The 14,508-nt window shown below is 38.3% G+C and overlaps 2 protein-coding genes across 2 annotated transcripts; one reads left to right on the top strand and one right to left on the bottom strand.

The window, feature by feature from the left end:
* The first annotated feature begins 1,075 nt into the window (after positions 1–1,075).
* LOC108990728 (putative kinase-like protein TMKL1) lies at positions 1,076–4,034 on the top strand. The gene is made up of 2 exons (XM_018964794.2): positions 1,076–2,659; positions 3,193–4,034. The coding sequence occupies exons 1-2, from the start codon at positions 1,261–1,263 to the stop codon at positions 3,831–3,833; spliced, it is 2,040 nt and encodes a 679-aa protein (XP_018820339.1). The 5' UTR covers positions 1,076–1,260; the 3' UTR covers positions 3,834–4,034.
* A 4,205-nt stretch (positions 4,035–8,239) lies between these two features.
* On the bottom strand, positions 8,240–13,626 carry LOC108990729 (probable pectate lyase 8). The gene is made up of 7 exons (XM_018964795.2): positions 13,378–13,626; positions 13,063–13,122; positions 12,218–12,283; positions 9,395–10,037; positions 9,127–9,230; positions 8,840–8,978; positions 8,240–8,733 (listed from the first exon to the last, which is right to left on the bottom strand). The coding sequence occupies exons 1-7, from the start codon at positions 13,488–13,490 to the stop codon at positions 8,515–8,517; spliced, it is 1,344 nt and encodes a 447-aa protein (XP_018820340.1). The 5' UTR covers positions 13,491–13,626; the 3' UTR covers positions 8,240–8,514.
* Between the last annotated feature and the right edge of the window lie 882 nt (positions 13,627–14,508).

The following is a 14,508-nucleotide window of genomic DNA, read 5'->3' as shown; positions in this document are numbered from 1 at the left end:
AAGAAAGCTGTGAGACAGATGCATGGTACTGAGATCAACAGGGCGTTGAGTGCATGTGCTAGGGCATCTACAGACAATGGCGTGTTCTGCTATCTTAAAAAAGTGGCTTTGCAGATCCATTTTGTCATCGAAGAAGTGAAAGGAATTTGAAAGGTAAATGATGTTGTTGGGCATTGGCAACTAAACAGTGAGGAAATCGACGACTTTGACTCTCAAGGCAGAGGTGGACTTAGAGCTATATTTTTGTTCATCGTTAGACTCTTATGATGAACAAAAAAATAGGTAATATATATGGCATAACCTTAATGGTTGATGTGTATACTCTATTAAGAGATATCATCATATGGCATATTTTGTTCATTTTAAGAGTCTAATCTTAATTGAGAATTAGATTTAAAACTTACTGTTACTTTAGATATATGTATTTTAGATATATATCTCATCTCATCATCGTAGATGAGTTAAAATAAAAGTTAAAATTTGAATAAAATATTATTAGAATATATATTTTTAATATTATTTTTATTTTAAGATTTAAAAAAGTTAAATTTTTTATTTTATTTTATGTGAAAATTTTAAAAAATTGTAATAATTAAATTAGATAAAAAGTTTTGTGAAAATAAATGATACAGAAAAACCAATGAGATTATGAAGAACTAAATTTCTGTTTCCTTGTCTTTCACATGTATGGAGAAAAAACGATGCTCCAATGAATTTTGCCAATTACTGACCACCCGAAAAAAATTGAGATATATTGAACGATTCCTAGGCTGAAATATACAAAAATCAAAATGTTCAAACTTGGTAATTCAATTAGGGAATAGAACCCACAAAGTTCAAAGATCATGATAAAAAAATAAAAAGTATGTGCGAGGGAAATCTAAATAGATGATTAAGGAAAGGAATGATTGCTAAATGCTGGCATGAGTTTGAACAGTGAACTGCCAAGAAACATGTTTTGGTGCTTGGTCTACTTGGGCATCATTTCGGTTTCATCGGAGTTTCTCATAAAAGGTCATTTCTTTTGGACATGGGGTTCGGACAATCCTCTCCTGGGAGCTTCTCGTCTTTTCATTTCCTTTATTTTTTTTCTTTTCATCAGTCTCCTAAAAGTTGATCTCAAATTAGAGACAATCCGAACAATGTTTAGAGATTACTTGTAGTCGAGACTCGACAGTGTGTCAGCTTTCCCAAGAAGAAGTGATCCTCTCTTAGGACTTTGCTACCACCACCCCTCTCTCTCTCTCTCCAGCTTCTTCAATGGCGCTTCTGAACCACTTTACTCCCTGTATTTTCTTCCTCCTCCTCTTCTTTACTGCAGGTATTACACTCACGAAGTCTGCTTCGCCGGATGTTGAGCTTGTCTTGGGAAAGATCAGAGCTTCATTGCAAGGTAACGCTGAGAACCTTTTGCTATCTTCATGGAATTCTTCTGTGCCTTTGTGCCAATGGAGAGGCCTCAAATGGGTCTTCTCCAATGGCTCTCCTTTGCTCTGCAATGACATCTCTTCCCCACAATGGACTAATCTCTCTCTCTTCAAAGACCCGTCTCTGCGCCTTCTCTCCCTTCAGCTTCCCTCTGCTAATCTCACTGGTTCACTCCCCAGAGAGTTGGGTGTGTTCTCTATGCTTCAAAGTCTCTATCTTAACGTCAATTCACTGAGTGGAACAATCCCTCTTGAGCTTGGCTATAGCTCTTCACTCTCTGACATTGATTTGGGTGACAATTTGTTGACCGGAGCTTTAGCACCATCTATCTGGAATTTGTATGGACTTGTTTCTCTTAGGCTTCACAGTAATTCGCTATCTGGGTCAGTCCCCGAACCTGCATTACCAAACTCTACCTTCAACAATTTACAGGTCTTGGATTTGGGTAACAACAAGCTTTCTGGGAATTTTCCACAATTCATAACCCGGTTTTATGGGCTTAAAGAGCTTGATCTTGGGAATAATATGTTCTCAGGTTCAATTCCAGAGGGTTTATCTGGCCTAAACCTTGAGAAATTGAATCTTTCACACAATAATTTTAGTGGGGACTTGCCCCTTTTTGGAGAATCAAAATATGGTGTGGAGGTGTTTGAGGGAAACAATCCGAGGCTTTGTGGTTTACCTTTGAAAAGTTGTAGTGGAAGTTCTGGATTAAGCCCAGGCGCAATTGCTGGTATCGTGATTGTTTTGATGGCTGGAACAGTGGTTTTGGCTTCACTGTCGATTTGGTATGTGCAAAATAAAAAGCAGAAGAGTAGGGGAGAGAATGCAGATGAATTGGAGGAAGAGGAAGATGATGAAGATGGAGGTGTTGGTATTGGTGTTGGTGGTGGTGGTGGTGGAGGTGGTGAAGGGAAGCTTATTTTGTTTCAAGGTGGCGAGCGTTTGACATTAGAGGATGTCTTGAATGCAACGGGGCAAGTTATGGAGAAGACAAGCTATGGGACCGTTTATAAGGCAAAGCTTTCTGATGGAGGGACCATTGCTTTGAGATTATTGAGGGAAGGTAGTTGCAAGGATAGGGGTTGGTGTTTGCCCCTGATAAAGCAGTTGGGAAAGATCCGCCACGACAATTTGATTCCATTGAGAGCTTTCTATGAGGGGAAGAGAGGGGAAAAACTCCTCATTTATGACTATCTACCTCACAGAACCCTCCATGATCTCTTACATGGTATGTTCATTTTTTCATGCTTCTTTCTGCATTTTATTCATTTTGCATCTCATATAGATATGGAATAGCTGAAATCCATCCTCGTTATAGAGAAGAAAAACTAGCATCACTTTATTAATACAGTAAATAACCCTAATAAAAAAGTGAACCCTCATGTGATTGAGAACACTTATCGTTTGTTTTCACAGATGAGATGAATTGAGATTAAAGTTAGAAGTTGAATAAAATATTGTTAGAATATATATTTTTAATATTATTTTTGTTTTGAGATTTGAAAAAGTTGAATTGTTTATTTTATTTTGTTTGGGAATTTGAGAAAGTTGTAATGATTAGATGAGATGAAATGAGTTGAGAAAAGTTGTGAAAACAAACGAGGCCTTAATTCCCACCATTGTTCAACTCTTTATTATAAAAGCCATTTAAGATCATGATCAATGGAGTACTTCAGTACTGCTCTACCTTTGTCTTTGCAAAGTATGAGCAATCATGCTAGTTCATTAAACTCTTGTTTTCTCTGTTTTGGTCGACTGTAGAAGCTAGAGCAGGAAAACCAGTGATGAACTGGGCTCGAAGGCACAAGATTGCATTGGGTATAGCCAGAGGACTAGCATATCTTCATACAGGTCTTGAGGTACCCATTACTCATGGAAATGTGAGATCCAAAAATGTGCTTATAGATGAGTTTTTTGTTGCCAGCCTCACTGAATTTGGGCTTGACAAGCTAATGATCCCAGCCGTAGCTGATGAAATGGTAGCACTTCTAAAAACTGATGGTTACAAAGCCCCAGAGCTTCAAAAAATGAAGAAATGTAATTCTAGGACAGATGTCTATGCATATGGGATATTGTTACTGGAAATTTTGATAGGAAAAAAACCTGGAAAAAATGGGAGAAGTGGGGACTTTGTCGATTTGCCTTCAATGGTGAAAGTAGCAGTTTTGGAGGAGATAACGATGGAGGTTTTTGATGTGGAGGTTTTGAAGGGTATAAGGAGTCCCATGGAAGAGGGTTTGGTTCATGCATTGAAGCTTGCAATGGGTTGCTGTGCTCCGGTGGCTTCAGTTAGACCTACAATGGATGAAGTCGTGAAGAAGTTAGAGGAGTATCGACCAAGGAACAGGTCTGCTTTATACAGCCCTACAGAAACAGGGAGTGGAATAGATACACCATTCTGAGCCCTTCTTTTTCCTTGTGTTCATCTAAATACTAGTTCCATCTCTGGTCACTGTATCTGATCCTCATCAAGAAGGTGACTGTAGTGTATAATGCTAATGTTTGTTATATTTCTAGGAATTGGGAATGTTTGATTTTAGACAATGCAGCACTTAAAACATCTCTATATCTTGAATGTAACAAATGTTTTTTATATCCCCGAATCATGTGTACCTGCAACTCCTTCAGATAATTTTATCACAAACTATTTGTTAGATGACACAATCAGGATGTTTTAAGTATAAACAGCTAGCCCAAGAGCGAGCTGCAGAACCACAAAACCCCCTTTCAGGCACCCAATAGAGACAAGCCAAACATAGCATCAAACATTTTTTTTTTAAAAAAAAAAAGGAATATTCCAACCATCAGCTAACTTCCTGATCAAAGAAGTGCACTTAAATACTCCTACAAGAAGCTAGTCTTCTTCAGATACCCTCCATATGAGATTGCTCTATGAAATATTAGATACGTGAAGTGCCAATAACCAGGAGGCACCCTTGGTGTGGTTGAGTTGTAGGCCTTGGAAATGTTGGGCTTAAGCCAGCATGTAGTAGTTGGAACTTGGAAGATCTTAGGTGGGTTGGTTTTATTAGAAGTTCAGCGCACTCCATTATTGTAGTTGGGTTGGAAACCAACCATTCCCAGCTGATTAGTGACCACAACAAGCTTAACTCTCTCGACAGCCTAAATTTATACAAAGCTTGGTCCCTTCTTATCTTGTGCTTTTTTGTTTTTTTCTAGTCAGAAACTGTAACAAGCCGAGTAACTTGGGCCCAATCCAAGCCATGGGCTATCCTTCAATCCTTTTACTACTTTTACCCTTGTGTGTTAGGCCTTAGTCTATTTTACTGGATCTTTGGATTGTAATAGATAGTGGACTTAGGTCTGTAGCATAACCTAGTTGCAGATTCTAGTCTTAATATCTTGTTGTTACTCTTAGCCCAGGTCAATACGTGGGTTATATGTACTAAGCAATTTGGCTTTGAAAAGGCATCCATAATCATTAACGAAAATGTTTTCTTATTCTCTTTTATCTTTTTCTCTTGGAGGCTAGGTTAACCTCGAATCTGACCATTTTCTTTACATTTTCTCTTATACTTTTTAGTTATCCAAACACTACCTATCAGGTGTGTTACAAGTGGTATCAGAGCCAATCTTTCCTTGGATTGGCTTCATCACTCTATGGAAATAGAAAAAAATTATTTCATCTTTGCTCAACATCAGAGAGCAAATCGAAAAATCACAGCAATATTTGGATGTTATTTTGCAGCCATTAAAAGATGTCAATAACAACATTGAAGATTTTCAGAATAACTTCAATGAAGAGTTCTCAAATCTGGAAAACCAACTCTATCGTCTGCAAGAAGAGGAAAAATATACAGCAACATCGGAAGAAAAGGAGGTAGTCATCCCCGCTAGTCTTACTCTTTCTCATGTTTTCATAAATCCAGTTGGAAACCAGAAACCATTTCCACTATTCTCAGAGCATTCCCTCTGAATCTCGTGTCCTTCCCCTCATCTTAGAAATTATTGTCTATTTTCTTCATTTCTTTTGGTCGTCCCTAGCAACAAAGACTCATTAATCGTAAGAGGTGTAACCATCATATGGGAGTTCGATCTCAATGGCGTCGATGAAGCCCAAAAGACATCGAAAGCTACCGATATCTTAAATCGGTTGGAGCTGATGAAGACTACCCCGTACAAGGACATATAGATCATGGATCTGTCACAGGGTTCATCGGCGAAGCAGAGTAAGCACTTCATCGTAACTCCTCCATCACAGTCCATCTTCAAAACACTCAATTCTCAACCTCCTTGCCCATGACAAAACCGATATCTCAGTCGCATATCACAATCCTTCGACCCAGCATCTCCATCATTTCCGAATTTCCCCATCTCTCAACTCCAGGGCTTCGTAGACACCTGTAGAAGCACCACTTGGAACAACAGCTCTAGCCAGGCTCTCATCCGAAAGAATAATATCAACTACGACGGTTGGATTTCCACGACTGTCAAAGATCTGACGGGATTTAACAAGCTTGATCGTAGCCACGTTTCCGATAACCAGGGGTTTCTCTTAACACACAAACTCTTGTTTCATTTTCGAATACAAATCTCGTGTATATGGCTTTTGATTGCTTGAAGTGTGACAAATTAAGAGGTGAAGGAAGAGGTAATGAGCTCGTCGTCGATGCAGGTGCCGATGTGGGCATGGCCAACTTTGTCGCCACGGAAGTAGCTACAAATCCCATGTCTACGGGTAAGAAATTTTTTGTCCATCACTTGTTGGATAATATGCCTAAAAAGGCTTTACAAATTGGAACATACTGGAAGTCTTCTTTAAAAATAATTGGAGGATTTGCGAATGGTCCTTCGTGGCACCGAATTTTTAATGGATATGGTCCTTCCAATAATGGCATTAGTTATGGAGGTAAAACTGCATTTTCTTGGAAGTTTTGTGAGAAGGAACCAACTTCTTCGTTGCCATTGTGGAATTGTGGTATTTTCTCATATTATTCTTTGGGTTTGGGATTGTGGTGATGCCGATGGCTTTAAGGCCAAAGGATTAGGTGGTGGTTTACTCCAAGCCTTCTCCTCCGATTGTCTAGAAGGGTTTAATCTAAAAATGGTTGAAGATATCCCATCTGTTGGTTGGATCCGTGGGTCACTAGCTATCTGAAAGCTAATTACACAGGGATTGAAGGGGACTAAAGAAGAGGAGTGGCAAAATTAGAAAAAATAGCATCCTCATTTTTTACCCTGGTGGGATTTGCATGTATCTCACAATGGGTTGTTATGGGTAGGGGTGTAACCGGTCCGGTCCGGTCCGGTTTTGGATAAAATCTAGGACCGAACCAGTATGTACCGATTTTATATTTTTCAAAACCGATTACGCACCGGTTACCCTCCTAAACCGGTACTTCCGGTTTTACCGGTTTCCGGTCCGGTCCGGTCCAGTTTTTCGGTTTTTGTAAAATGTAAATTTCACAATTTGTCATTAAAAATTTGTTTATATAAAAAAAATTGATTTAAAAAAAACTCTTTTATATTTTTATTAATATATTAGACTATATAATAGTATTAATATTAGACTATTGGTATAGTTATAAGTTATATATTAGTATTAGTTATAAACTTTTAGTGATTTAGTATTAACATTTTATGTAATAATTTATAAATTATAATAAGAAATTATTTCATATATGAATATATATGTTATATATAAAATTTCACATAAAAATTTATAATTATACATTATATATAAAACTTATATATATTAATATTTAATATATATAAAATATTTGGTATAAAACTTATATATAAAAATATTATTTTTTATTTTTTTTAATCAACCAGTCCGGTCCGGTCCAAAAAATCCTAGAACCGGACGGTTTTTACGTTTTAAAAACCGGTTCCGGATCGGACCGGTTCAAAACCAGTAAAACCGGTCCAGTTTGGTCCGGTCCGGTTTGGTTTTCCGATTTTCCGGTTTGAGTTTACACCCCTAGTTATGGGAATGACTGCTGCTTGTTGGTAGCCTCGTGTAGAGATAAACTGGAGACTATTGGTGATATTGATGCCATCGTTGTGCCTTATAAGGCTGCTGATGAGACAGTCCAGCAGATTCTTGATGCAATAAAGCAAGAGGGAGGATTTCAGTTGAGACTGCAGAATAATCGATGGAAAAGTCTGTTACAAGGACCGAATCGTAGAGTTCATCCGTGCTTCCAACCTTCAGGACAAGTTCCTTTAAAGGGAATGGCAATGTAACAAGCCAAGTAACTTGGGCCCAATCCAAGCCATGGACTATCCTTCAATCCTTTTACTACTTCTATCCTTGTGTGTTAGGCCTTAGTCTATTTTATTGGATCTTTGGATTGTAATAGGTAGTGGGCTTAGGCCCGTAGTATAAACTAGTTGCAGATTCTAGTTTTAGTATCTTGTTGTTACTTTTAGCTCAGACTCAATACGTGGGTTATATGTATTGAGCAACTTGGCTCTGAAAAGATATCCAGAATCATTAATAAAAATATTTTCTTATTCTCTTTTATCTCTTTCTCTTGGGGGTTAAGTCAACCTCGAATCTAACTTTTTTCTTTACATTTTCTCTGATACTTTCTAGTTATCCAAACACTACCTATCAGATGTATTACAGAAACTGAATTACAGTCTTGAGTGGCGAGTATCAAAGCTCCAAACCAAGGCTAGGCTGGGTGTGAATTCAAAATGCCGTTCCTTACCTTACATGCTAACAGAGTAGCCTCCTCAAATTTCTTTAATTAACATTTGAGAGCAGATAGTCTCATATAATATTAATAGACCTCCGAGCTTTTATATTGTCGGAGCACAGCTCGCAAAATGGGGCATGTTTTGAAGAAAATTTGACAGCAATTTGTTATATGTGAAAAATTTACATCTTTCAAATATTTGACTGACTGGGACAAAATACAAAGAAGCGACACGTGTGCAAAATAGCTGCAAGCTCACTGAATAGTTCTATAACAATAACAAAGGAAGAAAAATGGGTAAATTTTCCTTTCCTCTTTTTTTTTTTTCTTTCCCTTTTTTTTTTTTTTTTCCTTGTCTGTGTTTAATTTCCACCGGCCCATTATCTATTCTGTCGGTCGGTGGGATTGGGAATTATTAACACTGGGATCCCCTGCGGCAACTAAGGACACCAGCAGCCGAAGTAATGGCACCAACCATGGAAGAGGACTTTGCCCCTAAACTTGAGGCTCTTGCATAGCTGGCTGCAGCTCCAGCTCCTGATGGTGTGAAGTAGGCTCCATTCAGCAGAAGGTCTCCTTCTGATCTCCAATTCCAGTGCTTCCATGCACCATCAAATATAACCCTCTTTGTCACCTACACAAATCATCAGTATTTCAATCAATATTGTGATCAAGAATTTGATCATCATCATTCATCATTAGTCTAAAAAATATTGGTTTTTTTTTTGTTCTATAGGTACCTCCTTGGCAAAAGGGTTGGCAGGTGCAAGATATCTATTGCCCTGGCTGTTAATGGTAGGCTCAGCACTCCCACCAATGGCATACATTTCCCAGTGTGTGTAGTCATTGTTCACAACATGGAAATATCCATGCCTGCACCTGCAAGATTTTAATTGACCACCGAAAAAAATGGTTAATTAGATCGAGGCGCACATTATATAATATGAACTAGAAATTAAGCACGTACCGGCCGCCAGAAGGTGGTACATATATATTGAGAAAGCAATTTTAATTTTAAGGATGTTACCTTGGCATTCTCTGGATTAGACCCTCACCAAAATGGTTGTAGGCAATGGTCACTTGCATCTGCTTGTCTCTTGTGTAGGTGTCACTGTGACCCAATAGCATAACCTGATTTTTATCAACGTTTTTTTTAAAAAAAAAAAAAAAAAAAAAAAAAAAAAAAAAAAAAAAAAAAGAAAAAGAAAAAGAAAGAAATTAGCCTCCCATCTACTAATTATCTAAATTCATTCAAAGTAACAAAAAAATAACGAAATGGGAGTAACATATATGACCTCATTGTGGTGGGTGAAGTAGTTGTTAGAAATGGTGATGGCAGTGGAGCCCATAATAGCATCAACAAGGCCATCAGCACAGTTGGAGAGTGAATTGTGGTCAACCCAAATGTGGCTTGAACCAAAGATGGAAACGGCATCCCCATCAGCCATTGTTCTCCACCCAAAATGGCTTGGCGAGCTCCGAACCATGGCATTGCCAGTCGGCTTGCAATCGTGGATATGTAGGCCGTGGATAATGACATTGGTTATGAACTGGATAGTGATGCAAGCCCCATAAGCAATGTGGACATTGGCACCACGACCATCAATGGTCTTGAAGCTATTCATGATCAGCTCCTGCTTAAGTCTGATCACCATGTCCCTCTTGAACACAATCCACAATGGCCTGTCCTGAATGACTGCGTGGCGGAGCGTGCCCGGTCTGGGATTAACGGGGTCATTATCGCTGGGATCACTAACAACATAGTATTTGCCATCGCGTCCGCCAACGGCATTGCGTCCAAATCCAATGGCACAATTCGCAAGGCGCTTTCGGCGGAGGTACCACCGTCTGTCACAGCGCCAACAGTCATCAATTGGGTTCCCAGTTCCACACGAAAAATATCCCAAGTTCCTCCTTTCTGTGCTATTACGAATGCTCCTGAGAAAGTTTGATCAAACACATAATAATATTGATGTTAATTGCTATCACATACATATATTATTCTAATGACTTCCGGTCTTTTTTTCCTCGTGATTTCAGAAATAAATTTCGTCAAGTAAATATCAATATCACCGAATTATAAGCATGTGAAGGCGAGAATTTCATAAATCATGTGAGACAACATTAATATTGTTGCATTATATATATCGTCCCACTTTTTCAAGTACGTACTAGGCCTTCATCATGTGATAATAATGTTGGATCATGTGTTACGGATTCATGGTTACGGTTCTACGGACAGACTAGGTTCTTTATTTTATGTTATTTTATTTGACTTATATATATATGCGCTTCGCTACGGGAAATAAATGCAAGTTCGAACTAATACTTGTCTAGTACTCAATGTGTCGGTGTGAATGACTTTAATGAAAGTAGCTCATTTAATAAGGTCATGCGAATCTCATTTATTAACACACACACACTCACACATATATATATATATATATGTATGTATATATAGTTCTATGATCTGTCACTTGCCGCAGCCGCTGGATCAAGATCAGGCCTGCCTCAAAGCGTTTTGGCCTGTTTGCATGAAACCAGATCTATGTCATTTACCCGAAAGAGTGAAATTGAGACACGATATGTGATTCCTGGTCATGAGCCTGATCTTATGCCTCTTACAGGCTGGAAAAAGGGACAAAATTTTCAGTAGCCTACCCCACCAATTTGGAATCCGGACAAAACCCACTACATGAAATAATGAGCAATGTGATGGTGATTCTCGATTGAGAAATTATTGAGGCGTAGAAGCAGACACGACGATGGTTTTCTGTAATGCTAGCTAATTCACTCCTAGGTAAGACAAAGTACTCGAGCTAAATGAATGATAGAGTTCAAAGCATAGAATTCATGATTACATGATAAAGCATTGGATTCCCACTTTTAGAAACCAAGCATTTTGGAACATATGAGTACATGATTTCATTGAGTAAATCAGCAAACCGACGTTTTTTTACCAAGCAATAAGATTGCGGTTGGTTGGGGGCATTTAGAAGATCTGGCACGAAAAGACCGTAGTAACAAAAATCCATGCAAGATCTCCCACACAATCCAATAATGAAAGGAGGAGGCAGCATGCATGAACTACTTTATTTTGTCACCATATGTCATATGTTATATATATATATAAGTAGGCATATTAATTGATGTTAGTACTCTCGCTAGAAATATATATAAACGTACGTATAGATAAGGGATGGAGTTTTCACATACCGTCAAGCAATGGCTTTTAGAAAAGCAATTGAAGGGACCATTAGGTATATATATATATATAAAAGGTATCTAAGGTACTAATTAAAGAAGAAATATATATACTTGGGTTAGAGGAAGAGAAAAAGACAAATTGTATGTAGATAATGAACGTGACGGGCGGATCTCTAGACAGGGGCATGTGGGTAAAAAGCTGGCACGAAGATATTATTAGAGAGAAGATCAGGCTTCTTTCTTTTTTCTTTGAGCAGATCAGAAGATCAGACTTGCAGCTGCAGATAACATGCAGGAGGTTGATTCCTCAGAAACGTAAAGTAGTTCGACTTCGATCCATACAGGTGAGTAAAATAACCATAGCTAAAAGGAATATCCATATCATATATATAATTTATACTAGTAATTAAGGTGGGTGATTTCCCAGATCTCTTAAAATGCTTATTGGCGTATGAATCTATGATGATGATCAGTCATGCATTGGACTAAAAAGACAAAGATTAATATATATATACACGAAAATGAAAAACCCCAGATCGAACAGGCATGCATGCGGCTTTTTCCTCCTACCGTATGGAGACACGTTTGACCGTGAAGGATTAATCGACCCACATGGGCTCGGTGAAAAGGACAATCCTTAGATACTACATGTGGTCTCATGAGGAGTTAAGTAAGGAGACCTGAATATTATATCCAGAACCATGTGCGTTTTCTTTTTTAAAAGAAGAAATAAAAAAGAAATTCTTGTTATTAATTATTCTAAAGTGAAGATCACGTGAGCCATCTTCAATGAGACTCCAGGGGGGAAAACAATTGGAAATGAAATGAACAAAAAAAAAAAAATCATATATTGATGATGAGATCAGGAACGACGACAGAGAGAAAAGAGAGAGAGAGGGTTCGAGACATACAGTTCAACCATAGAAGCTACCTCCTCTGGATCATGCACAGCGTGCTCATTCCAGCCATCCTCCGACCTGAAAAAAAAAAAAAAACATAGGATCGAGCGTAAAATCTCCAACGTTAGACATTGATCAGAGATTATTAATGTGACGGCAATGTTTTTCTTATCATGATCTAGAACTGAGTTTGACTCGACACGTGTCATGATCAGATCGTTTTAAGGGTTAATTGATATCGTACGTACATATATAGTCATGTAGTCCAATTAATGATAGATTAATCTTTTTTAAATCCTACCCGTTAATATATAATGATTTTATAATTCTTAACAAAGGAAATTATCACAATAAATAAAATCACTATTCCAATTAAATTTACATCCAAAACTCGTGTGCATTAAATCTGTCGAACAACAAATTCTTCAATACTCGGAAGTAACCTCAAAAAACTCAACAATTTCTGTCTCTCTCATTGACCAAAGCGGAATAGATGGAATGTGCGAGGGGTGTTTTCGTACGGTAAGAAGTAAAAAAATCCTCGGGGGACGCCAGCACACGGTCAAAGGAAAGAAGACGGTTAATTTTGCAGTGTATATAAAATTAACTTTCACGTGGTTTGAGAAAGAGGAGAGACAGGTTTAACGCAACGTACAGATATATAAAAACTTATAGAACGTTAGAACGGCTCTGATTTTTTCATTTTTTTCAGATCCAATCTGGAACGGTCCAGATTATTCGGATATATCTAACTGTAACAGTATCATTCAGCGGTAAAAGTGCAGCTGAAGATCTATAATAAAGCTGACTTCTCGGCACCGACCGAGTGCTAGATAGCTAGCTACTCTGCTACTGACCTGTTCGCAATTGGCGCATTGTTGGAGCTCTGCAACTCCTGTGTCTCTGCAAGCCTGTCACTGCCAAAACGAAGAAGGTAGAAGAAATTAATCAAAGCTTCCCGTCAGAAACGGTACCTTTTTAAAGCATAAAACAGGGATCTAAATTGGTAAACTCGAAGGCGTACAGTGCTCCATTGCTGCGAGCTTTAAAACGCATTCACATTCTCGGCAAAAGTTTGTGATTGTGATAAAGCATGATCAGGAATTTTGAGAAAGCAGGCAAACATAGTGAAAGAAAGGAATGAAAAAAACGACATTTTCGAGCGAACAAACCTTGACTGTAATAGCTGATCATGATCCTTCTCTTCGGAGGCCTTCACGCTTATAAAAAGCAGCGTTAGAACCAGCAATGAACCTACGGAGAACCATCTCAAAGACAACGCCATTGTTGCTCTCTTCTCTCTCTCTCTCTCTCCCTCTCTCTCTCTCTCTCTCTCTGATAGACTGATAGTAAATGCAATGTTCCTCTCGACTTCTCGCTCTGAAAAATGAAGAAAGAAAAAAGAAACGGAGGGAGGAGTAGTAGTCAGAGGAACCGAGGAGGTGCCCTTCTTTTATAGCGAAAAGAAAAGAGAGAAAAATGCTTCAGTCTCAAATTAACCATGGTTAAGTTAATTAAACCACCTGTTCACCACGCTTAACTGCCACTAACTGATTGGACTGTCTCGCCATCTCCACCGCTCACACGTGGCAATTCCGTCGGTCACTCACGTGCCGGACCCCACACCTCCCTGTGGGCACTGACATTTCCACTGCACCTCTCTCTCTCTCTCTCTCTCCCCGGGACCATCCCTGACACGTCGGATTTTTTTTTTCTAACGTAGTTATGAGATTTAAGATGACACGTGTACACATGGACGACGTGCGTACTAAATTCCCGGTAACAACTGTACGAACTCTTTTTAATTTGCTTACACTCTGACGGATTGACAGGTGTCATCATCTGGAGTACGGTACGGTAGTCGGTATGTCCGTATTTTCAAGTTCGCTGTCCACATAACACACTATGTCACCGGTTCTTCCGGTTTATGTTCTTTAGACTTTGGAAATTTCCCGGTTGTAACCCGCTACCTCTCTTAATTAATTAATTTATTTATTTATCAATATATTCTTTCTGACCTTTTTTTTTTTTTTTAGTTTTTCCACCAAGAAAATAAACCTTCACATTCTTCTTTTTATTTATGAGATATAGAATAGGTAAGGATGTGGCAAAAGAATATTACCAAATAAGCTAGTAATATGTCCAAAGAAAATCACCTCAATGTAGCAAAAGAATAGGTAAGGATATATGAAAGGAAAAATAGAGTGGGGCTTGGTTAAGATCTTTTGCAGACACCAATATAGAAGACCAACATTAATAAAGGTAAGAGAAATACTTCATCCATAAATAAATCTCTAAAAAAT

This window comes from Juglans regia, chromosome 10 (assembly GCF_001411555.2).
Source record: "Juglans regia cultivar Chandler chromosome 10, Walnut 2.0, whole genome shotgun sequence".
NCBI lineage: Eukaryota > Viridiplantae > Streptophyta > Magnoliopsida > Fagales > Juglandaceae > Juglans > Juglans regia.
This window is presented reverse-complemented; position numbering and strand designations above follow the sequence as displayed.

Bases quoted from the DNA above. Each gene is read 5' to 3' on its own strand.
- LOC108990728 (XM_018964794.2), top strand. From the start codon at position 1,261: ATGGCGCTTCTGAACCACTTTACTCCCTGTATTTTCTTCCTCCTCCTC. The intron at 2,660-3,192 runs GTATGTTCATTT...GGTCGACTGTAG, and splicing joins CCTCCATGATCTCTTACATG to AAGCTAGAGCAGGAAAACCA.
- LOC108990729 (XM_018964795.2), bottom strand. From the start codon at position 13,490: ATGGCGTTGTCTTTGAGATGGTTCTCCGTAGGTTCATTGCTGGTTCTA. The intron at 13,123-13,377 runs GTTTGTTCGCTC...TCGTTTTGGCAG, and splicing joins GATCAGCTATTACAGTCAAG to TGACAGGCTTGCAGAGACAC. The intron at 10,038-12,217 runs GTATGTCTCGAA...AAACTTTCTCAG, and splicing joins GTAGCTTCTATGGTTGAACT to GAGCATTCGTAATAGCACAG.